This window comes from Cheilinus undulatus, linkage group 5 (assembly GCF_018320785.1).
Source record: "Cheilinus undulatus linkage group 5, ASM1832078v1, whole genome shotgun sequence".
Classification (NCBI taxonomy): Eukaryota; Metazoa; Chordata; class Actinopteri; order Labriformes; family Labridae; genus Cheilinus; species Cheilinus undulatus.
Window position 1 is genome coordinate 47122676 of NC_054869.1, and position 26881 is coordinate 47149556.

The window sequence follows — 26881 nt, forward strand, 5'->3', positions numbered from 1 at the left end:
AAAACAAGAAGAAAAACTTTGGGGGAAAGGGTTTTGGGTGGCAAAAAAGTGTTAGAATTGCCAAAATTAGTGAGAAAAAGTGATGAAGAGGGCTTAAAATTTGGTAAAATCGGTGTTAAGTGGCAACAGTGTAATTTAAGAAATATTCTTAGTTGTTTAAAGGCATCTGGAGACCCCCCTCTCAACCCCCATTGCCCTAGAGCAGTGTTACCCAACCATTTTCAATTGGAGTCCCCCTACATGTACCCAAGAAAGCTTTCTTACCACCAGACTGTTGTATAAACTACTTAATAACTGCTTTATCATGGGTTTAATAAATATTTGCTAATCTAATTTTGGCCTCAGAGCAGACAAAGCCTCACTTTGGCATCTCATTGGCAACCTCCCTGGGGGGTCCTGGACCCCAGGTTGGGAACCAGTGCCCTAGAGCACAGTGGTCTCTATAATTCTCAAATGCAAGAAGTTTGGCAAAACCAGGACTCTTCCAAGTCACCTAGCAAGATCCTGTGTGGAGATGGGACAAAGCTCCAGATGGACAACTATCTCTGCAGCCCTCCATCGATCTGTGCTTATGGCAGAGGGGCTTGACTGTAGCCTCTCCTTTAGTTTGGACAAAACATAAAATTCCAAGTGGGCTTTTATGCTCTTTGCACTGACCTGAGGCTTCCATCTAGCCACTGCCATAAAGCCCAGATCAGTGGAGGGCTGCAGTGATGCTTGTCCTTCTAGAACTTTGTCCCATCTCGACAGAGGATCTCTGGAGCTCATTGTGACTGCCAGGTTTTTGATCCATTGACTCCAGCTTCAGTCTTCTCCTTGTGAAGCTCCCCTAAAGTTCTTGAATCTGCTGTGTTTGACAATCCTCTGAAGGCTGAGCTCATCCTTGTTGCTTGTGCTCCTTTTCTACCACAATTTTCATGAAAATGCTTTGATACAGCTTGCCCTTTCAGCAGTGACCTTCAGGAGGGTGTCAATAATAGTGTCCTGGTCATTTTTACATCAGAAGTCTTCCCCGTGATTGTGGTTGTGTGAGCTGAACCAGAGTGAGAGAAGGAAAGCTCAGGGAACCTTTGCAATTAAGACTTTTTCACAATATTACATATTGAGAGTGGATTTTTGATTTTCATGAGCTGCAAGCCTTAATCATCAAGATTAAAATATCTCTATAAAAACACAGAATGGCAACCTCCCCTACTCCCCCCCAAACTCACACACACACACGTGTACACTTCCTCCCATACAAGTTTATTCACAGAAATCAAAGACACAGGTTTAAAACAAAGTTAAGACCAAGCCTCAAAGCACTGACACATGAGATAGGTCATTATGTGTCAAATATTTATTCCTTTAAAATGCTTATTACTGATTAAATTCATGTAGGGAAAAATGAATAGTTCATTTCTTTTTCTCCAGTGTACAGCAAACCACAGCTGACAGGTGTGTTTCAACCATAGCACATAGGCATGTTCAACACATGCACAGTTTGGTGTGCTAATTATGTGTGTATGTACTATATTGAATATAAACACACAAATATATTTATATATACATACACGTAATAAAAGAAATCATAATGTGTGAGGTCTAATACCATTTTTAGGCCCTGGACTTCATGTATCAGGATCCAAAACTGGTCGCCAGAGTCCAGAGAATGCAAACTAATTGTTCCGACAGATTTGAAGCCAAGACTTACAGCTCTCTCCATATATTACTCTCCCAATTTAACATAAAAGAAAACCATTGTCAGTAATAGACCTTGTACGATGTCAGCATCTGTGACAAACCCTGAATATGGAGAGGAAATGGAGCTCAGGCTTGAACACTGGATTCTAGGGCTGTACTTCTCCCCATTTGTTCTTAAATTAATGCGTCTCGTGTCCGTCACACTCTCATCTAGGATGCCAAAAACACTGTCCAGTAACACTTCAGTTTACACAGGAGCTGGGGGCTGGAACACAGGAAAGCCATGAGTAACGTGGCATCAGATTTTAACATCTCAACTGTTATCTGAGAAAATACAGTAAAACCATGAAAGTCTTACAAGCATGTCAGGTAGAACCTCTTAAACCGCCTTCATGAAGTGATTTAAAACCAGTCTAGCATGGACCAGTGATCCAGAGACAAATCTCCCGTCTCCCCTTGCCCCCTGATTAACCGGACGAGTCTGCTGAGATGAGAGGTAAGTCCATGGCCGTGAGAGGTGCTGATACGTGGGCTTCAATGGGGAAGAACGAAAGTGGCTGTAGAAATACCTTGGGTTAGGGAGAGGAGGAGGGCAGCCCTGAGCACTTCCTGAGGACTCAACAGGGTCCCATAAGACCCTGATTCTTCCTGCCTCTGGGCGAACCAGGGGCCACTATGGCAACAGTCCAATGAGATTCGCCACTGAGCTCATTATGTTTTTTATGATCTTGGCAGTTTCATTAAAAAAAAAGGTGGAGGAAAAGGTTTAAAAGCAAACTCTGAAAACATAGTAAGACTGCAGTGAACAGAGCTTTCAGAGCTTTGTGTCCAACAGCTCCAGGAGTGGTTTTACCGCTCTGTTGCACTTCAAAATAAAAAGACAGAAAAGAGAAATATTAATTAATGTGGCTCAACACTACTGGATGTTAGAAGGAAGAGGTGCAAAGCTTGGCAAAAATATAGACAAAGAAAAACAAAAACATGAGAATTCATCAGGTCTGTCCATTGCATCAGTTACTAAAGGCTGTCATCCAATCATCATCCTTAACATCAAAATCTGCATGATTTTTTTTCCCATCAAGTCAAATAAAACAAAACATAGTTCATGATGTCTTGGTGTAGGTGGTAAGGAACAGGTGTCTGAAATGTTGAAGCTGTAGGGAGGCGGCGAAACCTCGCCGTAACACAGACACGCTCCTTCCTGCAAACCAAACACGCCCCGTCTCTGTCCAAAAAAAATCAACAAAACAAAACAAAAAAATAACCTAGGAACAAACAAAGAAATCCGGATAAGGTGGGCCCTCCTTCTCCTCAGGTGCAGAGTCCGACACAACTCTTCATGTCCCTTGTGCAGTGGAATGAGAAGGAGAGACGATTCTATTGCAAGAGTAGGGGACTGTGTGGATGTAAATTGGACGACTATGGCAGTTGGTTGTCAGCTTGCAGATCCGTTAAAGACTTCAGGTCATCGTGCCCACCTGCTGAATTCCGAATAAAACTTGATCTGAGGTCAAATAGAATCTGTACATTTTTAAGTCTTCATGATTAGTTTGTCCAAAGGGGACATTTTTTCCATTTATTTTTATCTTTTACTGTATATTTATTAAATCTTTATCTGCTCTTTAATTTAGATGCTCTGAGTCCCATCTTGTGTGTATGCTTGTGTAAAGAATATATGCCGCTGGCCTTTTGTAGGTGGCTTGGAGGTCGCTAGCAGCACTTTTTCTTTCGTTTACTGTTCCGGGTGAGTTTGACCACGTCGTTCTGTTGCTGCTGCTGCTGCTTGGCTAGCACCTCCTTCTTGGCTCTTAGCACTAGCTCTGTGATGTGGTTGAACATCTGCAGAAAAGGAAAAAGAGGATATGTAAATAATTCAAAGCAGCCAAACCAGCCATCATCATTCACAACAAATTTGTTAAAGAATGCACTAGGACTGAACAACAGAGCTTGGCAATGTGACATCACACCCCAGTCTGCCACTGTGACTGGTTTCCACGCACTTTTATATCAATATTTTTTAAAGTTTCCATTTTAACTGGTTTCCAGAGGTGGCCATTTACTTGATATCCCAGCTTCTGTCACAAGATTCATCACCCACTAAAACACATTTACTGTGATTTACAAGTTGCATTTCAAATCTATTACGGCCAAAGTGTCTGCATGAGTGAGAAGTTCTCGATATTGCCCAAATATATCACAGTATTTATCTTGCCTTTGACAAGAATGGCATTATATCACGATATTACAAAATTAAAAGAGATCATCCTTTTAAATTCAAGTTCAGGTGTTGCAAACCTCCTTATCCCTTTAAAACAAGGCTTTGATGGCATACTCAATTTATGTCCAAGCATAGGAGCAGATTTTTTTTATTTATTTTTAAGTCTCTCTGTGTTTCTTTCTTTCTAACTGTGCTCCAAATTTTACATTTCATCTCTTTCCTGCTCAGGTGTGTTAAAACTTCAGCACATTTCCTGGTGAAGGCATTCACAATAAAACCATTTTAGAAAAATAACTCCCCGGACTTTTATTGTGAAGAACTTGGCGTAAGTAGCATGTTTGTCCTTGATTTAGCTTAGCTTACCGGCGAGTTAATGCAGCTAGTTCACAGCTGCATCTCTAACCTCGTTAAGCGCCGACCCTTCACGGATTAAAAAAAAGAAAGTCATAAGTTAAAACACCGTTAAATGGAACCGAAACCAGCCAAAGCAGGAGCTTTTATTAAAGCCCCAGGAAAGCTGATTTTATTGGTTATTAAACTTACCAAACTCGGAGAAAGGACATGTTTTGCCTGCTAACCGTGCTTAGTTACAGTGGCAAGAGTGGGTTATGTTCGGTTAGTTATCTGGCTACATGTAATACCAGATCTAAACGTGCTAATGACTGGACAGTCTGAGCTGTCCGTCACAAACCACTCTCTCAACCAGCTGTGGGAGCGGATATACCTCGTGAGTGCATCACAGCACAATGTAGGCATTTAAACCGGTGATAACAGTGTTGCAAAATCCATTCTGTGGCAGAAATCTAACCAGTGATGGCATTAATACTGGTTTACCGCTCACCACTAGTGAGTAGTACAACATAGTGAACAACAAAATATAAATGTACAAAAACCACCTTTGTAATCATAAGCAGAGTTGGGCTTGATCTCGAATGTTATCCCAAAAATGATTCATAGCTCCACTCTACAGCTAGATTAAACACAACACTGTAGCCTTTACCACACTCAACATTATCAACACTTTATACTAGGGCTGTACGATTTTGGAAAATAATGCAACTGCGATTTTTTCCCCCAATATTGCTATTGCTATTTGATATGCTATTATTCCTTGATTTTCTTTTATTCATAAGCAAGGACTGAACAATTCTTTTAAAGTGTCTAATTCTGATGATTTTGACTCGTGACTGCAAATTGGATATGAATTATTGCATCAAAGGGTTTTTGTCATTCTCATATTTATTAAGAAAAAAGTTTTAGAAAATGAAGAAGGTAGGTCTTTTTGTAGACTATTTAAAAAATGGCACCAGTATGATTGCATATGTCATGCACAACATCTCTCAGAAGTTTAAAACTGGTATGTTGACACAAATTTAAGGTCGAAGAAATATTGCACTTTTTGCGATTTTACAATTGCAGCAGGCAATATTGCGATTTTATCTTATTTTCGATTAACTGCCCAGCCCTACTTTATATGCTTGGACACCAGGAACACTGTTATAATACTGTAATTAACTTTTCACTTAGCTATGGAAACACAGGACACGGGATTGTATTAATCCGCAACACGGTGCTTGAGGAAATGAGTTGTTCCAGGTCAGCCTCCAAAACAAAAGGATGAACCAAATATAAGCAGACAAGCCTGAAATCACATCGGTTTAAACTTCATTTCAGAGGGTGGAGTTAGTTTTAATCACTATATTAAATCAACATGATTTTCTTGTTGAACTCGTTACTGCTTTTATGAAAGAAAATAAGTCCAACTGATGACACAAAACCATTCTAAACATTTTAACAATCAAGTACAGTCCCCTCCAAAAGTACTGAAACATTGGCCTTCAGCAGCAGCTGCTCTACATACCAGGCATTCTACTCCACATAAACGCATCAGTCTACTAACACTGGGAGACAATATTAACGAGTTACCTCTTCAACATTGATGTTTTCTTTTGCACTCGTCTCAAACAGCTTGATTCCCATCTGCTCAGCGAACTTCTCTGCGTCAGTTGTCTCCACCACCTTGGAGTTGGGGTCGTCATTTTTGTTTCCCACTGAAAACAGAAAAACGACCCATGGTGAGTCAACAGGAGACGAGCCAAAGACAGGATATATGATTCATTCATGTAAAGCCCTAAGAGGCCTAGGTGATAAAAGGACCTCGACTGTTTTTATTGCTGAAATTTGCATACTCACCTAATATTCGGCACACATCGTCACAGTTCTGGTTGATTTCATGAAGCCATCGTTTGACATTGACAAAGGACTCGGCACTCGTGACGTCGTAAACCACTATGACCCCATGTGTTCCTCTGTAATATCTAGATGGGCAGAGAAAGGGACATAATCATAATGATCGTGACAATAAACTTATTTGGTACACAGGTAGTGTTGATATTATTGGTGTTGAGGTGCAACAACAACTTAGCCAAAACACCAATCAAAACAAAGATCCGCTTTTTCCTGCATCTCTGATATTCTTCTAAACCTCCGGTTAACTTTTATCTTTCTGTGGGTGCTACGAAAATCCCTCTCCATTCATTACCTAAACTGTTAGCAGCAACAAAATACATCAGGCCTGAGTTCATGAATGCATGATTTTAAAGGAAAGAAAGAGAGAGCAGCATCTGTCCCACACACCACTGAATCAGAGAGGACAACCAGACAGGCTGACTCTAAATCAGAGCCAACTTTCAAATGGTGCGCTTGGCCTTATGGAGGGAGCATCCCCAATGTAGCTGCACTTGCCAAACAGACACAAAGAACCTTTTGTTGGGCTAACTGTGCGTATGTGTGTCAGTGTTTCTGCCTCCAGTGACAATGCAGGGATTTGGTGTTGACTGAACGTGTCCCCAATAGGCAAGGGACTATTCATACCATGATTGTCCTTGCCAAAATAACAGCAATTCACAATCTCATCCCCATGATCATCAAAGCATGCTCAAAATGCTGCATTCAATGGCACTGTGATAAAATAGAGCCAGGCAGTTTGAATTCTCCTACAGATATTTCCTTCCAGAAACACAGACACAACTTATTTTCCTTCAACAGATTTAAACAGACAGAACTCTCTCTGTAAATCAGGATACCTGCTGTGTACATAAAATGAATAAAATAACATGTATAACAATAATCAGTAAGACATTATTCCACTGAGTTAGAAAAAAGGACTTGACCTCTAAAAATCATTCAACAAGCCAGGCAGCTTTGTGGCCTAGCTGTTAAAGGCTCTGACCATGTGACCACAATGCCCCTGGTGTGAGACCAGCATGTGTTTTCACTTTGCTTCTCTTCTTAATTTTTACAGGTAACAAGTATAAACTTACTTCAAGAAGATCAGAGCTTTAAAGGCTGTTTTTCATGCTTTTCTAGAACTTAATGTCTTGATTTGGGCTTTAGAAACAAAGCCCCAACCCCAGGATAGTCTACACTAGCAGGACCTCTTCTCTGCCCATCATCCAACTCCACAGTCAAATTTGTTCAGGACCTAATGAGGCAGCATGGGACTTCACCTCAGCACAGACAGCAATCAGTGTAAGTAAGCAGCTAAGTGGACGGATTCCTGCAGAAAAACTGACAGCAGGGCTTCTCAGGTGCCAATAGTCATACTGGAGCTTTAGCACAGAAAATCTGACATTGGATTTAATACGTTTCAAGACCCTCTTCAAACATTTTAAGACCTATCACATCTTTAATTTCTGACCAGCTACATAAATGACAAAGCTACTTACATGTTTTTGTTGATGGTAAGACAGGAATGTGACCATAAATACAAAATAACACTAGTATTTTATTGTAGTATGTGAATTAAGCTAAGAGAAGGTCCTATTTTTTTTACTTAAGAAGCCTAAAAGTAGTTATCCTGAAATCTAGACATACCTATTTACAAGCACTGCAGTTAAAACTGAAAAGCTGTACAGCCTACAAATAGGTTTTAAGAAATAAAAAAGGTATAATTGCCATTCCAGGAAAATTATAATATTTATTTCTGATTTTAAAGCACTCGTGTTAATGATCACTTTACTCTTGTAGCTGATCAGCCATAGCTCACAGTAATTGAGCTGTATTTCATTTCAATAATTTATCTCCATAAGTGTGGGAAGAATTCAGATCAGATCTTGTGGAGTTAAAACAATGGAAAGAGTGATTAAATCTAGATACAAAAGCAGAAAAAAACAGCCTACAGCCTGTTTAGAAGAATCGGCTATAAAACAGAATAAAAACACTACAAATTATAGTTTTGCATTTGAGACATTTTGATACTTCAAAAGCTTTAATTTTGGTTGAATAGATTTATCAACTTCTAATATGTCTGCAGACACCCTGTAGCAATGCTGTGAATTATAAGCTTCTCAGATAAATCTGCTGATGTCCTCACTACAGAATGACTTGTTTTCTGTCAAACATGTCTTCTTGCTTTGCTTTGGACAATTCCATGGACCTGCTTTGGGTTTTTCTAAACCTTTAGGGTGCAAAGAGCAGTTTGGACGATCTGCTCAAAGTTTGCAAACTTTTTTGATGATCTCAAGAGACAGCATCCTAAGTGTGAAGAGGTGAGAGATCACAAATACCTCTGTCAGCACCACAGTCTTCATCACAAGCATGTATTAAAGAGAGTGTGGCAGAGACAGAGCTAGTCCTGTTGTTTTAATCATTACAGCTGATAATGTTTTACTCTAGCAGTGTTTTACCAAGTTATTAATAAGTCCTTCCACCTCTCCACATGAGGACAGAACAACTGAATCACGAGTGAACTTTTAACACTGGAGTCTTTTTTCACAGAGGTAGGCGGCAATGTCTGCAAGGTCCAGACCTCGGCCATTATTTAAAAGACAACATAGACAACATAATCATTGATTTAAAAGCATTATTTACATGCAACATGCATGCAGTGGCAGCTCCCTGTCTGTCCTTCACCATAACAGCAATTATTCGACCCCTTTATGAATTAAAAACAAGATAATATTAATATTAAATAAAATCACTTCTTCATTGCATGGCAATGTATCACATAAATTACACCCAGTTTGGCTTCTGTTTAAATTAGCTCAGTTTGTCATTCTTACCTGCCATAAAATTATACATATGCTTGTATAAAGGTGTAGCTGAATTAAGTATGCTTATAGCAAACGCTTTAAATTTTATTCAACTATGTAAAATCATGCCTGATGATGAACACTAAAATAGATCTGAAAACCAAAACAAGAGTATGCAAACTAAACCATAATAGTATCATGTTGAATGCAGGGAGATAAAAAGTGTTGGGGGGGCTTAAAATGACGGGGAGAAGACCTCCAGATCCCTTTACCTGGTGGTGCCAACAATAAAATATCAAATATTTAAATTTCATGCACTGACCAACAATGAAATTGAAAAATATAAAGTTTACCTTAAAAGTCAGTTTTGTGCATTAAAAAAAATAATGAAGAAGAAACAGGATAAAATCGAGATCCAGCCATAAAAAAACTTATTATATGTATTTTTTTTTACATCGCCCACCCCTACGACACAAATATAGTTTAAGTGCAAAGAAAAAAAAAGATATTTGAAAAAGGGAAAGAATTTCAGTCTTTTTAAAGGAAGCAGTAAAACTGTGAACTATAGTTGCAAGTTTTCAGTGGACTATTTTGCAAAAAAATAGTCACTTTGCAAACTTTTTAAATTTAATTTAACACACTTTTATAGAAAGAAATGTGACTCAAGCAAAGATTCTCTACAACACACATGACTAGGCCTGTAGTGGTATTTGTATTTTTCCAAAACCGTCACGGTTCAGATGTCATGTTTCGGTGCATGCAGTCTTATGACAAATATGTCTGAGAGGAGAAAAATGCGGTCTCACATGGTCGTATTCACACCCCAGTCCAAGTGGTGGTAATGCTAACAAATGCTTGCTAACTGTCATTAAAGAAGAAGACAAAGTAGATACAGCTAAGACAGGATCAGAAGAGGGATATATGGTAACACTGGAACTCTCACTTCTGACCCTTCAAATTAATCTAGAAGAAAACAGAGATAAGCTCTGGGGCTTTTGGTGGTTGTTTTTATTACCTGTTGAACTGACCTTATGCCAAAGCATTACCCAAAAACCAATGTGCAAACCTAACTATGACCTTTATGAATCATTTAACCCTACATATGACCCAAAGCTAACTACAGAAAGGGCAGAAAATGGAGCACTCCAAAGTTGTTATTTCCATATTCCTGTTGAAAATAAAATTAAAACAAACAGAGGGGTTTTATTGGAGGTGGCAACATTTCCAGTCCAGTGATGTAAAACTTTCACCTCTGTCTGCTGCCACAAGTCACTCCCCGTCCACCAATCACACAGGAAACATGCACTTCATACGTGAGAGTAGCTGTGTCTGAAAGTTGAGCCTAACTGCTAGTTTAATTCAGACCTGATGTTCTGAACAGAAATACTAACAGGCCGGTTCTGCTCACAGATACAGATGATCCACAAATTCATTTTAAGGGATTTTTTTTATCTTAATTCTGCTAAAGATATGAAGTTGTTAAATGTGTTATTAAAATCAATTTTTTTCATGAATTACATACTGAAGCTTTTATTCATGGTTTACATACAGGTCAGATGTCTTTGATCTGACTACAACACAACCTGACAGTAACAGAGAAAAAAACGTCTTCATAACTCCAGCAGAAGAAATATCAGTCATTATCTTAACAACACAAATTTATGAGATTATGCAACACACACAAGGTGCACAATAAAATTAACCCCCAGAAGTCCCAAATCTCTTTATTTAGTGACTGAAGTAATTTTCAACTTGAACAGTATGGAAAGAAAAATCAATTTAAATGATTAAATTATTGTGTAAAAATCCAAATACTGGGTACATATTTTAGCTGAGTGTTTCAGTTTATTCTCCCTTTGGCATTTTTGGCTTTAGTTAATCCTTGTTTGTTCTCAGGATATCTGTAGAACTGTTAGCATAGGGATTGAAAACACTGATACAGCAATATATTGCCATGCACTCCTTGTCAATATAGTCTTATCGATATAGACGATATACAGTCAATATGCCAATGGTATACGACGGAAGTTATGCAATACATGCCAACAATGGCGTGGCTAACAAAAAAGCCAATAGGTGGCAGCAGATGCTAATCACAGGTTGCAACACACGATATAGATCAAAACATACTAGCATGTAGAGAAAGTCCATCTACTGTCAGCACAACAAACTGAGATGAGGGATTATTTGGTGTTTCTTCAAACACCAGAAAGCAGGGAATTTTTGAAAAGCTGTGCAAAAACAAGGTAAAATAATGCAGCAACACAATCAATCTCCATCTATATATGACAATAACAGCCTCATTTGCAGTTAGCAACAACAGCTAGCCTTGCTACTGACAAGTCTGTGTCATCCCAGCCAGCCCTGAATAATAATGCTGAAAGGTAGTGATACACAATTTGGTAATCATATGCAATTAAACCAGACTATATTGCGATTTGCCATTACAATTTCATACATAAAATGCTATCATGAGTGTACCTACTTGAATAGCACGGAAAATGCAGAAAATAATAACAGTATTATCGTGTGTATTTTTCAGCTCAAAACATAAATATTAAGTTGCATAAAAAAATACAAAACCTGGAGTTCTTGCAGTTCTGAAAAAATAACTTATTGTTTTCCAAAAAATACAAGCTCTTCCTCTTTTCAAAATAAAGTTACTTAAAGTGCAATGGTGGCACTGTTTTAAGCCTAAAGGCCTTTCTGCAGGCATTTTTGTAAACCTTTCAAATACTATTTAATACAAAAATAGCTGCCACCTTTGTTATTAGGTAATTGCACAGTCTGATATTGCAAATGCAATACGATTATTTTTGTAGCACCGTAGTAAAGTTAAATTGTCCCCAAACTTCTGAACAGGATCAGAAGGTTAGAAGAAGCACTTTTATAGTTTATTTTTAAAGATTTGAGCCATACAGCAAAGTTGATGATGAAGGCTTCAGGCAGCTGCTAATTGAGTATGATGACAATTTTTAATCTCATTAGCTAATTATAGAAACCTTGGTGCCAATAATGAATGCAGATGTGAAGCAAAAAAAGCTATTCTTGCAGATACAACTTGGCCTACAGTAAAGTAAAAACCAGAATACAATTATTGTATCCAAACAACAGCAAGAAAGAAAACCCAGGGGCTATTTCAAGTTTTCATAATAAATAATATTAGGGATGCTTGATTTTTTAACCATACTGATAGATACCAATATTAAAATGTACGTCAGACCTAAAACTTCAGTCTTCAACATTTAAATTTCGAGGATGAAAACAGAACTCAAAATGTAAGGAATGATGATGCATAAAGAAAAAGACTTCAGCTGACATAGGTCTGATGGTCAAGCCTCAAACTCCAATAACTCATTTGTTAGTATGGACAGTATTTACAGCTGATACATGCAGATATTCATACAAAAAAACAAAAATCTGCAGATACCTTTGCTGTTTTGTGTTTCTTTGAGATGGGATGCCCTCTCTTGTTTTGCAAAATATGGGTTCAACAACTCTCCTGAAAAGGCCATAATGGTTTGCAGACACAAATAACACAAACTGTGTCTATCAACAATGCTCTTTGGTTTTGGATTATTCTGGTTAACTATTTATAATACACAGAAAAAAACAAGGGACCAGCGTTATCTACACTGTGTTTGAAACCAGTGTGAACCCAGATATACATGGATGGACAGCAGCAGGGCACCCACTAAAAGCTAAAGAGGGTTGAGACGCCCAGCCCTTGCCGTCATTTAGCACTACAGAATGTGGCCAAGGGCCTCCCTCTCACATCTGTAATTAGTCTGTGGGGAATTCCACCCAGTTTCACATAGCAGCACCAACTCATTCATAGAGTCTGCAAACAGCTTCCCCAAAAAAATAACTAACCTGAGGACCACAAAGAGCCTTTCCTCATCCCACGCTCTTAACAGTTAAAATCAAAATAAAGAGATACCCCCCAAAAGCCCATGCTTTTATATGCATTCAAGTCTGTGGATTTACTTACGTGGATGTGATTGTGCGGAATCGCTCCTGTCCTGCTGTATCCCAGATCTGTAGCTTCACTTTCTCTCCGTTGATCTCAACTGTTCGGATCTTAAAGTCCACACCAATTGTGGTAATATAGCTACCTGCATACAAGCAAACAGACAAAATCGAGTAAAGAGGTGCAAAGCATACACATATTTGATTATGTCTGAGGTAGAAACACACACCTGAAAAAGTGTTGTCTGCAAATCGCAGGAGGAGACTGCTCTTCCCCACTCCTGAAGAGGAAACACAAGAAAAGATGAAGTTTTGAGTGCAACACAGGAAGAGTAACTGTATGTGAGCTAATATTTATTTATAACTAAACGACAGCCATAGCTATTTAATGGGAGGTTTTGTGCATCACAATTTGTAGACTTTCTGTGGTGCTCAGGTTTCTCACGTCACTCTCGTAGCCACACAACACCATGTAAAAACATCAATCTTAATGGTTGCTGTAATTCCTGTGTACTAAAAGATTAAGTTACATAATCACAACCCAGCAGCACTGGGTGAAGGATTTAAGGTAAGCAAGACTGCACCCTATACATCAATTTAAAACATTCAAAGATGCTTTTGCCTAGCTTAACTAACACAACAGTAGAACAAACAGTTAGTAAAGTTTGCATTGGAACTACAGAGGCAAGACATGAGGTTACTAGAATTGTCATGGAAGATAAAAAGTTCTTAAGGAGAAAGCAGAGGAAATATAAGGGTCTTACTGAAAATAAATAAACAAATAAATAGAGGGCTCAACACTATAAATTCAGCCATCATGTGTCAGATTACAGCTGTAGTTGAGTGATTCAATCGCCTAGCCTGGGAGGGACTCAACCCTGTGTGCAGTTACTCAGTCTATCTATTGTGTTATTGTCATCTTATAGTTGATTGGTCCAAACATGAACGCTCTCAGGTTCCTGTAGGCTCAATGCAACAGAAGTGTGTTCAAACAAACAATAACTTTCAAGGCAGAAGACAGATCCTCATCTTTTTACCCTTTTGGAGGTTTTAAAGTGCATGCCTTCCTGCTGTCAGAACAAATACACTATAACTAGGGATGCGTGATACTGGATTTTGGCTGATATGTAGTTATCAAAGCTCATTTTATATATGAGCCCCCCTCCCCGTTAAAAAACAAAACAAAACAAAACAAAAAAACTCCAAGTGCCTCCCGTGCAAGGAGAGGCCGAGTCAAGGGGAGCTTAGAAAGGAGAATGAAAGTAGAAAGTCTGGTAGTTGTTTCCATTTGGTGCTTGATTCAACAGGTTCAAGGATCCTTGAGTGTGTGACACCTTAGTCTGGGACTTCCCAAACTTTTGATTCAGCCCCTGACCCCCAAGATAACGGTGCCAGTGACTGGGAACCCCCTACTGTACTTGAAGGTGGCTGAAGTCTAGCTGAACGCAGCTGTGCACATTCAAGAATAGCAATGTATTTTTTTCCCAATATTGTGATTGCGATTTGATATGCAATTATAATTAGGTTCCTAATTTTATATATTTTTCTACAAATTCAAGTATTTGATATCATACCCTACAATCAGTCAAGAAAACTCACCATACATTAAACCATTTTATTACACTAAACGGATATACAGTTTTACTTGGTGGAAATGGCTCTGTTCAAAAGATGCTCCCTTCCAGAGAGTGCATAGCTAGAAACCCCCATATAGATAGATACCTTTATGGCAATATATACTGAAAACAAAGAAATTATTTCAGAGGAAATTAACCCATAGCAGCATGAATCTGAATATGAGGGTGCAACAAGCTTTCAGCTATAATGGAGGTGGCTGGGGTGGGGGAAGTAAGGCTTTGCCAGCAGCAGCGTGGTGCATCAGCATTACTGAAAGCAGGGATTAGTGAGAAGTATGTCATATTTAAATACACCACTCTGTTGAGAGAAAGAGCTGTGATTGGCTGTGGGAGCTGAGAGGTGGCAGTTGGTATCAGCTGATGAACTAACGTTAAGCTTCATCAATATTAGACAGAATAAACTAGGGGAAGAACAACGAAAAAAATATATAATTACAATTATTTTCGCTCATATTGCAATTTTTTATCAATTGCTTTATTGAAGGGGATTATCATTTTTATGTCACTTGTTTTGATAAAGAAAACAAAACAAGAAAAAGAGGATTTATGTAAAGCAGTTTTTAAAAAATGATACTTGAATGTTTGCATGAAGGGCATAAAATCGCTGCTGCTGCAAAAAAGAATGTATTAAACTGGTATTTTGACACATTGCAAGTTAAAGAAATGTTGCAACTTCTGCGATTTGTAAATTGCAGCAGGCCATATTGCAATTTAATCTAATTTGTGATTAACTGCCCAGCCCTAATGCATACATGTTTATAAAAATTGATTAATTATGGTTTAAAATCATTTACAAATATTACTTGCTTTGTTGAAGGCATCCTGCGACCCTCTCTTAATGTCTCATGAACACTGCCCTTGACCAGTAGTTCTCAAACTGGGGGTCGGACCCCTTAGGGTCACCAGATCAGTGTTAATTTTGTCGACTAAAACTATGACTAAAAATGTTCGTCAACAGCCTTTTTTCCCCTAACAAAGACTAAACTAAAACTAACAAAAATAGATCTGTGATGACTAAAACTGACAAAAACTACGTTTAGGTTTCGTCAAGATGACTAAAACTAGACTGAAATGTAAAGGTAGTTTTCGTCGAACATTCAAAATCTGTGATATTTCTCCATCGTGGGTAAATCTGTCAAAAAAACAATGCAGCTGTAGCTCTTCTGCCTCTCAGCTGTAGAAAGCAGGGACCCCAGGTTTGGCAGGGTGCAGAGAACACACTACCATGATTTGGTACAAGATTTAGGCAAGAATATAAATGCTTGGACTAAAAGTAAAGACTAATATGTAAGGACTTTTAATGGAGTAAAACTAGACTAAATGTTTTGAGTTTCTGTCAACTAAAACTAGACTAAAACTTAAAAGGAAAGAGATGACTAAAATGTGACTAAAACTAAAATGCATTTCATTTAAAGACTAAAACTAAAATTAAAAATAGCTTCCAAAAATTAGCACTGCACCAGATACCCCCCCTCAAAAAAAAAATTACAAATTGCATATTTTACCCATTTTACAAATAATATATACATAAAATTAGTTAAATGTAAAATAAAAACATTGTCATTTGGTGAGAGTTATGCTAAAATCAAAGTGATATTTGAAAATCCTTACAAAGTAAGTCTGCCCATAACTGTTCTTGAATCTGCACAGCTGTGTTCAACTGCTTCGACTACCTTCAGGCACAGTCTGGCACCTTTATTCTGGGAGCTGTGGGCTGAAAAAAGTGAGAACCACTTCCCTAGAAAACCACCTTTACTATACAATCGTCCATTTTGCTGATGTTTAATGCAGATATAGGATTTATACTGCTGGTTGGTAAGGGAAATATATTAGCTGTAAATATCAGCAGAAATTTTCATATCTGCCGATACTGATAGTTTGCTTTGAAAGCTTATATCTGCTGTTACCGATATCATGACAATGATATTGTACACCCCGAACTAAAATCCTCTAAAAATAATTTACTCAGGGTGTCAGTGACAAAACACTTCTTGGCATTCCCATTTTTAGCTTTAGAGACTTGGATCTTAACAGAATGCTGTGTTACTGAGCCTGAGTCAAACCACTTTTCATGAGCGTGTGTTACTGCAGCAGGCCAGTAGCTATACAGCATATAATCATTAAAACTGAACCATAGGAGCCTTATAGATACAATTTATAAAATATATACAAAGAGTAGATCCATCTACATGCAGCTGCAAAGGAACAAAGGTCTTTCCTAAATAATCTCTGTGTGGCACTACAGATAGTAGTAGTCCCATGCTTCAGCAGAGGGGACACTGGCGTCTGTGTGAGCGACAGTGAAGGGTCTGCTGTGATTACTGGGAAGCCATCTGGAATGGTAGTACCAGTATCAAGTCTCAGTGACTGCAAAATCATAGCCCTCAAACAAAGTTCTGCAGGCTGAGTTCCTTCTATTTTTGAGAGTGGGACTGCCTTTCAAAGACGCGTTTTCCCTCCTAGATAGGTGTGAGAAAAGCTGAGTTTTGTATCACATATCTGCACAGTACAGCTGTGAAATGGTCTGCAACGAGTTCTGTCATAACGGTAACAAATCAAACACGGGTACGGTCACTGTGCTGAGACTCAGACGTGTGCAAGAAAATAATTGACACTACAGATGATACTACCAACTTAGTTTGTTTTAAGTCAATGAGCTAGGTCTAGCTGGACGCCAACAGTGGACTGCAATACAACATTCCTCCACAATTTAGCAGCTAGCACTCTCCTGCTAGCTGCTAAAATAGCAAAATACATTTCTATAACTTGATTTATCTGACATATCTCCGTGCAGAAATGAGCAGCAGCTGATCTCAGCTTGACTGTTGCGAATTATAGCTTTTTACATCCCTTCAGTAAAATATGAAGCGTTGACTGGCCAGACAAGTAAGCCTCAAAGTAATGTTAGCATAACTTACAAGTAGCTAACCATGCTAACACGAAAATAAGGCCTTAATACAGGAGTATGGGGACCCTTGTGCAGTTATGAGGGTTGCTGAGTGTTCGTGTTGTAGTGCTAAAACGTAAGGATGACCCTGTGTAAAAGACAAGACCAAAAAAATCTTCCTACACAGACCCTGGGTGCGATATCCGGCCTGATCGGCTGACATGAACAGCCCGGACACACAACCTCCGCCCTGTCAACGCCACAAAAATATGGCGGACGGGTAAAAATCACCAATGATATTATTGCATTAAAATGCAAAATCCTTAGATGAAGACGATTTAGAAAACCGGAGAGAGCATATAGCTGCGTTTCAGCATTTCCACCTTGTAAGAAAACACGATAAGGCCCACTTCCCGTCCTACATCCCCGGCGTCGGCTTACCGCTGTCACCAATGATGAGCAGCTTGAAGAGGTAATCGTAGTCCCTGGCCATGCCGGTAGCTGGTGGCTCACCCCCGCCTTGTGCCGCTGCTGTTATTGGTTTGCTAACCGACCACTGGGCTCGTAAAAAAGATCACAGACCCCCAGATCCCCCGGTATGAAAGGAAAGGGCCACAACCGATCCTTGGAATTGTTAGCCCCCGGAGCCGGCGGCGTTTATCTTGGGGTTTCGCGGCGTCAGCAATCCTCTCACTCCGCTTCAAACAGCCGGAAACTCCGCTTCCTCCTCTGGTGGTGCTGCACCCAACTCTAACCCGGCCTCACTGCGCAGGCTCCTGCTTCAACGGAGCTGTCCCAGCCCATGAACACAAGACTCATGCGGCTACTAGAGCAGCAGAGCCGTGTCCAGTTGATGCTGAACTTACAGGTGCAATTCAAAAAATGAGTGCATCATTCAAAAGTTTATTTTTTTTTTGTTTTTACTGTGAATGTAATCTAGAGCGTTGCATTTCTATATATTTTAGATTCATCTCATTAAAAGTGAACATTTCTGAACTTTTTCGTTTTAATCTCTATGATTAAAGCTTAAAGCTCATGAATATTAAAAAAAAAAAAAACACCATCTCAGAATATATTGCTAAAAAGCCACATTTGCAAAGGTTTCCTAGCTTTCATTCTCTCACTCTTGTTCAGTACACACAACTGCAATCACGGGGAAGACTGCTGACTTGACTATTGTCCAGAAGACAATCATTGCTATCAGGGGTGTAGCTAGGGATTTAGGGCCCCTAGAAAGATTATTACACAGGACTCCCCTTAGATGGCTAGCGAAGCAACAATAATGCATAATTTTTATAAATATATATGCATTTTGATGTATTTTTTAACCACAATTTCTGAGCATTTTTTTAGTCTGGCTTGCATTGTAGTGCTGGACCACACAATTTGGACATTTTTAAGAGAGGGGCCCCATAGAACTGTAATTACATTTACTTGCATTATTTTGTAGTGCTGGACCACACTATTTGGGCATTTTTAAGAGAGGGGCCCCACAGAATTGAATTTAAATTTACTTGCATTATTTTATAGTGCTGGACCACTCTATTTGGACATCTTCAAGAGAGCCCCCCCCCCCAGAATTGTATTTAAATTTACTTGCATTATTTTGTAGTGGTGGACCACACTATTTGGACATTTTTAAGAGAGGGGCCCCAGAGAATTGTATTTTACTCAATTTGATACAAATTTTAGGCTGTTGACCGATTCATTTAGTCACTTTTGATACAGTAATGACACTAATTATTAAGAAAAATTAAATAAAAACACACTTTTCATTATAGGCATATGGAAGCCCATTTCCACCACTAAAAAATGAAAATGTGGAATTAAGGACATAAAAAAAGAAATCCAAAGTCTTGATTGTAAGATTAAAAAAAATCAAGATGAAAAGATACAAAAGTCGAAAGTATGAGATAAAAATACTTTTTTCAATTATAACTTTTTTTCATAATTTTGACTTTTTAATTCATAATCTTGACTTTGTATGTCATTATTACTTTTCCCCTCTAATTCTTACTTTTTATCTCATAATTCTGACTTTTTATCTCATAATCATGACTTTTTAAATCTTGTAATTATGACCTTTGATGTCATAATTTTGACTTTGAACTTTTTTCAGGAACTGCTGTACTTTCACATTTTTTTCTTTCTTGTTTGACCCAAATGGGCTTCCATACAGGAATCTCAAGGGCCCCTCCGTACTGTGGGCCTGGGGAATCAGTACCCTTTTCCCCCCTGTGCTATGTTCTTGATTGTCGTCCTCCACAAGTAGAGTAAGCCACATAATATTACTACTGAAAGGGCTGGCTGTTCTCAGAGGCTGTATCAAAGTATTTTCATGGAAAGCTGACTGGAAGGGAGCTGTGTGGTAAGAAAAGGAGAACAAGACACATGGATGAGATCAGCCTACAGGGGACTGTCAAACAAAGCAGATTCAAGATCTTAGGGGAGCTTCACAAGCAGTGGACTGAGGCTGGATTCAGAGGATCCAGAGCCACCACACACAGACGGGTCCAGGAAATGGGATAAAAGCGTTGTTCTTAATGTGAAGGGACTCCTGAACCACAGACAACACTATAAGCATCTCCCGTGGGCTAAGGAGAAAACAAACTGGACTGATACTCAGTGGTCCAAAGTCCTGTTTTCAGATTAAAGTAAATTTTCAATTTCTTTTGAAAATAAAGGAGAGTCTGGAGGAAGATCTGAGAGGCACAGAATCCTCCTGTGCTTGAAGTCCAGCGTTTTCAGTTTCCACAGTCAGTGATGGTTTGAGGTACCATGTCTTCTGCTGCTGTTGTTTAAGTGGTCTTTATCAAGTCCAGAGTCAAGGCTGTCAGCTGTCTACCAGGAGATTTTAGTACACTTCATGCTTCCATCTGCTGAGAAGCTTCAGAGATACCTCCTTTCCAGCAGGACTTCACACAGTGAAACCAAAACTACCAAAAACAGGTTTGCTGACCATGGTGTTTTTGTGTTTGATTGGCCAGTCAACTGGTCTGACCTGAACCCCATAGACTCAACAATAGAGAGAGCTGAAGGATGCTATCAGAGCAACCTAGGCTTTCATAACAACCCAGCAGTGCCACAGACTGATTGACTCCACTCACCATGTGAGTTCCCTGCAGGAGAGCATTAGGCTCAGGCATTTAAAGGAGAATGTGTGAAGGAATAGATTTTCATTACGCACGTTAAGAAAAAAGTCAAAATGCTGAGAAAAAGTGAAAGCGTCAAGGTAAAAGTCAAAATGTCAAGAATAAAGTCAACTCTGAGATTGTATTTCAACATTATTCTCATCCTTTTAGCTTCTTATCCTACATATTTCCGCTCTATTCTCATCATTTTGACTTTCTGTTAAGTAAATAATATTAGAAATTTTTCTCATGCCTGACCTTAAAAACGCTGCCTTGGTCCATTTATAATAATAGTGGATTTATAGTAAAGCCCATCATACCTCTATTAAGATGGATTCAACTGATAGTATGTAAGAAAATTCGTAATTTACCTATGGCAAATTCAAGAAAGAAACATTTTCTCCAGTTTCATTCAAAGTAAATTCCCCTTTAACCAAGCTAGGGTGCAAAAACCACGGTGCTACCAACCAAACAAGTCAACCTTAGCAAAACCCTGAAATCTGTAATACTATTTCTCAAAATGCAACATCAAATCAAGATATTTTTATTTTGTATTGCCTTATTACAACCATGTCACTGAAAAAAAAAAGATGTTATTCTTACAAGAGGTTGATTTCCCCCTTTAAAATCTCTGTCACAAAAGTCCAACTGAAGGTTAAAGATAGGGGAATTATTTCATACCAACAGCATTTAAATGTTTGGATTTGCTTGGTACAATGAAGAGCAAAACATTGAAACATCAAAACAGAATTGGCCTTATGTGGGTCAGTACATGAATATTTGGTCATTTAGTGATCAAATAAAAAAAATGCATGAAAGACTGCTAAAATAATAACTAAAAGAACAAAAAAATATTGGTTTGATAATATTTGGGAAAGCCCATTTCAGCCACGGTCAATCAAAGGCAACACAGGCATGTGTAATGTTTGGGGGTTGTGGGGATCTACAAAGATCATAGTATTTCTCAGTCCTGCTCCATCATGTTAGGATGGTGTCATCAATCTCTTCATTGGAGTCTGGTTGGCTGGCGATTTTCTTTAAGGAGCGTCGATGACACTCTGACAGCAGGTCGTTGCTTGCAGAGTCCAGAATGGCAGTTATACTCTGTAGCAGAAAGAGCAAAATGTAGATTAGGTATTTTCTAAACTTACATTCGTGTTTATGGGTTTGAAAGTCCAGTCTTACCTGCATCGTTTCTTCTCCCTGGCGGAGTCGCAGCAGATTGACGATGGTGTGTTCACTCTGAGCTCTGACACTGGTGTTCTTGTCCTTGGTGTTGTCCAGCAGGCTCTTCAGCAGGGGCTTGATGAGAGAGGCCTCCATGGAGGGAGTTGCCGGGTCTTTGAAAACCCACCACAGCACCCGCTCTGACACCAATCTGATGTCACTGGACTGATTCTGAAGACACTACACAGACACACAGGAAACTCATGTCGAAACCTCCTTGTTCTTAAACTCCAATTAATACATGAATGCATTAATGAATAAAAATTTTATCAGGCGCCACTGACTGAAATTTTTAATTATTTCTGTTTGCCCTCCTGTACCTTAACAAACTGTGTGATGATGCGCTGGGAAACACTACCGCCTCCTTCAGTTTTGAGATGATGCTTCATCAGGTATCCCATGGCTCTGATCCCACTTGTTGCAATGGGGATCTGTAGGAGGGCAGAAGCAGAAATATGCACTGACACACATGAGGGCCAGAGCAATGGTTGTACAGAGAGCCATACAAATTACAAGACTATGTAAGTTTATGCTTAAAGGCAGAATGTAAAGGGAGAAAATAAAGACTAAACGCATAGTAAATGCTGATTATCTTTACATTGCAATGTCAATGAGTCCTTTATAGTGTTTTTCTTTCTTTTTGGGCTAATAAAGCCAAATTATATTACCAACTAGAAAGGTACTCTGAGAGGGCAGACCTCCACCATTAGCCCTATCTCCCAATAGTACAGAATCTTTAAAAAAAATCCTGGTTCCAGATAGTGATCCGGATCAGTCCCAAAATCTAATCAGTTCTTCCTTATGCCATTTCTGACATTTCCTGAAAATTTCATCAAAATCTGTCCATAACTTTTTGAGTTGTGTTGCTAACAAACTAACAAACAAACTAACAAACCCTGCTGACCACATAACCTCTTTGGCGGAGGTAATGATTGATTTATGAAATAAATAAAAGGGTAAAATTTCCAAGGGGTGAGTACTTTTTCTGGGTACTGTAACCAGACTACAGACAGATTCTCTGTTCGGACACTAAAGTAAATAATCTTTTTTTTTTTTAAAACAAGTATTTTTACATTGTAAGAGAAAATTTGTACTGGAGAGTAATATGATAGTGAAGTAAAATTGAATCTTCAGTTCAATTTTCAGGTGAAAAAAAAAATTGGCTAGTAACTCTACAAGTCAACCTGCGACACAATTTATCTTGTTGGTTTGATAACCCGAGTGTCAATAAAGTTATTGTTGCCTGGTAAAACCATAAAACATAAACTAAGACAAACTGACTTACAAAAACCTTAAAGACACATCACAGGATTATAAAGAGTGTTAACAGAATGGGGAGTACATAAAACCATTATTCCAACAATTATAAGAAACAAAACCATTAAAATAATTTAAGAAACATCTATATAATTTCATGGCTGATTTTTGGCCAGAAGTACTGCTTCCTGGAATGTAATGGTTACACTTTAATTTAAAACACAACTGTTTAACCAATTCATTTAAATAATCAAACTATATCATAAACAATGATACAAATATTTAACACATTTTTACATATAATTTATGTATACTAATTAGTACCCTAGAAAGAAAATTTGGAGACTGGAAAATCCAAAGATAAAAACTAACATAAAAGACATGAGCAATATATTTCAAAAACCTGAGGGCCAGTCAAACTTTCTCCTCACCCTGTCAGCAGTGGCGTTGGCCAAAATTGTCTCTGTCACAGTATCACAGTACTCCTTCCCGCAGAGCTTCTCAGGAGCAGATTTGACAGCTATAGCTAGTGCCAAGCTACGGCCATGACGCACCATCCAGTCAACACCAGAAACGTCCGCTAAAGGGCGGGAAAAATATTCAAAAATGAGTCAAACTTGTTTGACACACTTATGTTTAGGTGTTTAAGTATTTTACATAATTATAAAGACAACATGAAAATGACTCCTTAGGAGTTAGAAATATACCTACCACTACTAATCTATAATAAACCACAATAAAGTAGGGGCACTAGAGGTATTAAACAACAAAATAACACCAAGATTATGCTCAGATGTTTTATGTGATGTGACATGAACATCATTAAAATACCAACCCAAGACGTGCTGAAGTAGCAAACTCTTCAGCTCTTCTTCTGACAGGAAGGCACACAGCTCACCAACACAGCCAGCTGATGCCATCCGTGTAGCATCCTACATGCAGACATTCAGACAGCCAGACAGAAACAGGTTAACAGGCATATATTCTCATACAGACGTGACAGTTCAAAACTCTCTTCATAAAGCCACATCCTCTGCTTGACTTCCGCTTTTCTGCTGTGATCACAGAGGAAACTACACCGCTGAAAATCTAACTGCGAAACCTGTGCACAAGTCTGGAGGTTTACTTTTTAATTTGCAGGTTTCTACTCTGTGCATTCAGCATCTATTAGGGCTTTGGGCTTACAACAGGCTTACTGCCAAGGATTAAAAACACATCTTCTAGGATCTAGTAGCTGCAAGGCATCTGCTCCTCCTGTCATACCTCATCATGTCCCAGCATGCCCAGTAATGTGGGAGAGATGTTCTTGCGGATGGCTGGGTCCACCTTTGACCCGGCCCCCTGGATGACAAACCTTAAAGCTTGGAGCATAGTCTCTCTGTGAGAAATCAGAAGTCATCCAATAAATGAGTATAGCATGAAATGAAAGCACCAATAATTAGTAAACAGTACTAAGAAATACAAACAGCACCACTGGCCTGAACAGAGTCTACTTGATTTAGATTAGTTTCCAAGTTCGGGACTTATCTGTTGGTTTTGGACAATTGTAATCAGATTTGAAAGATAATAAAATGTGATTAAATATGTGTTGTCTATTTTAGGTCTTTTGATATTAAAAGTGATTCGTTTTCCATGTATGGAAGGAAACAGTAGGTAGGTTTAATTTAGTCCTTTCCAAAGAAAAGTGTTGTGTGTGAAATGCTGAATGAGCAGTCACCTTACACCGGAGTCCTCAGCGTTGCGAATGGCAGAAAGCTGCTCTGTAAAAAGCGGGTCCACCTTAGTGTGAATAGAAACCAGTTGGCCGAGAGCCTCAGCAGACCTCAGCCTCACAGCACGGCTTGAGTCCTGCAGAGCTTTCAGGAAGGTGGTCTGCAGCTGAGGCAGGAAAGGCTTTAGGGCAATGCCCACCTAGTGGAGGAATACAGTCCAGAGGTTAGGCTGTGAATTTGTTCATCTAAAGTGTAACACTCGTCTCATAAAAAATGCAGATCAAGACCTTTGCCAGAAGCAGCGTCAGAGTCTCCAGCAGAGCTGTCTTCACTGTCCAGGCAAATCTGTCTCCCAAAATACGAATAAGCGGTCCAGTGATGTTGACTACAGAAGGCCGCAGTGCCTCAGGGGAGGTCAGTTTGATGACCCCTCCCAAGGCTTTAGCAGCTTCTTCTTTCTGCTCTGGACTACCAGTGAGGACACCTTCTCTCAGCACAGGCAGGATACAGGTGACACCCTGAGGAGAAAGACAGAAAAAGAAAACTGATGTACCAACAACACAATTTCTTCACATATTCATCAGCTGTTAAATGTTTTATGCCTGTCTGCTGAACCGCTTTAAATGTACTGTTGCAAACTATAAATGAAAAATTCTCAGTTAACTTGACTTTTTGAAAAATGCAGATCAATAGTGTTGATTGGACATCTGACATGCAGACAACACTTCACTTTAGTGAGCCCTTATTACCTAGTAATTTTAGAGAAACAACATTGTACTTTTAGAGTAATAAGTGGTTTTGATCCCGTAATTCTCAAAAATAAGGTGGTAATTACCTAGTTATAACAACAAATTAATTAAATAACAATTTAGAAATTTGGAAACATAAAGTATTTACCTAATAATAATGTATTATTTATCAAGTAATTCCTCATAATATAATATCAGTAGTTGGGTCTATTTTACCAAGTAATTTCTTAAGCATAAGATAAATCATTTCTTTACAAATTTTGTGAGATTTCCAAGGTATTTGTTCTTATTTTTTCCACAATATTAAAGTGAGCACTTCCTCTATAATTCCAAAGAAATATACATGGGATTTGAAAAACAGCCTTATATTTTGCCTTTAATGTAACCTAAAACAAGGCCATTCTTTTTTAAGACTTATTTTTAGGCTTGTTTTCATGCCTTTATTGACAGAGGAGAACAGTGGACAAAATTGGAAACAGGGATGAGAGAGAAAGAGAGAGCTGGGGAGAGACGTGTGGGAAAGGTCAACTGCGTACGTGGGGCGCGCTTTAAACCACCAGGCCACCTGCGCCCCACACAAGGCTGTTATCTAAAACTACATAGAAACTGCTTAAGAATTATGGAGGAAGGGCTCACTTTATTTTAGTGGGCTGATATGTAGAAATTAAATAAAAATTTCTTTTAAATTATAATGGAAGTTTTTTTTTTTCAGAAATTATGAAAGAAGGCATTCAGAAATTACCTAAAAGTTTCTTGAAAATTACTCAATAAGGACTCACTTTATTTTAGAAAGCCAAAATAATGAAATTACATGGGAATTTTCAGATATTTCATACAGAAAAATACCATCTTATTTTAAGAAATTACTTGGTAAAATACGAGAATTGCCACAATATTATGAGGAATTAGTTGGTTATGAATACATTATTACTAGGTAAATACATCCTAAAAGGTCACATATTATGCAAAATGAGTTTTTCAGGCTTTTCTAGCAAAAGTATGTGCCCCTGGCCTGTCCACAATCCCCCCAAGAATCAGAACCCCCCTCACCAACCCCACACCCCACCTTTCAGAAAATGTGTGCTGAAATAAGCCATGTTCAGATTTTCCCCTCACGCTGTCATGTGGGGAGTTAGCCCCACCCCCAGGTTCAGTTGGCCCTCCCTGCTTTGAAGAAAGTTCCTCCCTTTTAAGCCACATCCATTTCCTTAGAAGGGCGGAGTCAGACAGCTCAGTAACATTTAAAGCCAAAGACACAGAAATAGTTAGTCTGGAGAATTTTCTGGACATTATCTGTTGCTGTTTTGGGTTGTTGACATGAACAAGCATTTGCATTAAAAAAAAAAAAAAAGCTTTTTTGTCAACTTGTGTTGATAAG

General features: G+C 38.7%; 2 protein-coding genes across 2 annotated transcripts in view; both read right to left on the minus strand.

Annotated features, from left to right (window-relative positions):
• Nucleotides 1–1224: 1224 nt before the first annotated feature.
• rab35b (RAB35, member RAS oncogene family b) lies at nt 1225–18191 on the minus strand. Its single transcript, XM_041787912.1, has 6 exons — nt 17869–18191; nt 13134–13184; nt 12926–13049; nt 6095–6219; nt 5828–5952; nt 1225–3522 (listed from the first exon to the last, which is right to left on the minus strand). The coding sequence occupies exons 1-6, from the start codon at nt 17918–17920 to the stop codon at nt 3394–3396; spliced, it is 606 nt and encodes a 201-aa protein (XP_041643846.1). The 5' UTR covers nt 17921–18191; the 3' UTR covers nt 1225–3393.
• A 2895-nt stretch (nt 18192–21086) lies between these two features.
• gcn1 (GCN1 activator of EIF2AK4) overlaps nt 21087–26881 on the minus strand; it is a 32607-nt gene continuing 26812 nt past the window's right edge. Inside the window, exons 50-57 of the mRNA XM_041787095.1 lie at nt 25042–25272; nt 24760–24953; nt 24306–24420; nt 23878–23974; nt 23474–23622; nt 22106–22216; nt 21744–21965; nt 21087–21662 (exon numbers count right to left, since the gene is read on the minus strand). Coding sequence (XP_041643029.1) covers nt 21537–21662; nt 21744–21965; nt 22106–22216; nt 23474–23622; nt 23878–23974; nt 24306–24420; nt 24760–24953; nt 25042–25272 — 1245 coding nt within the window. The 3' untranslated portion in view covers nt 21087–21536. The remainder of the gene's footprint in view (nt 21663–21743; nt 21966–22105; nt 22217–23473; nt 23623–23877; nt 23975–24305; nt 24421–24759; nt 24954–25041; nt 25273–26881) is intronic.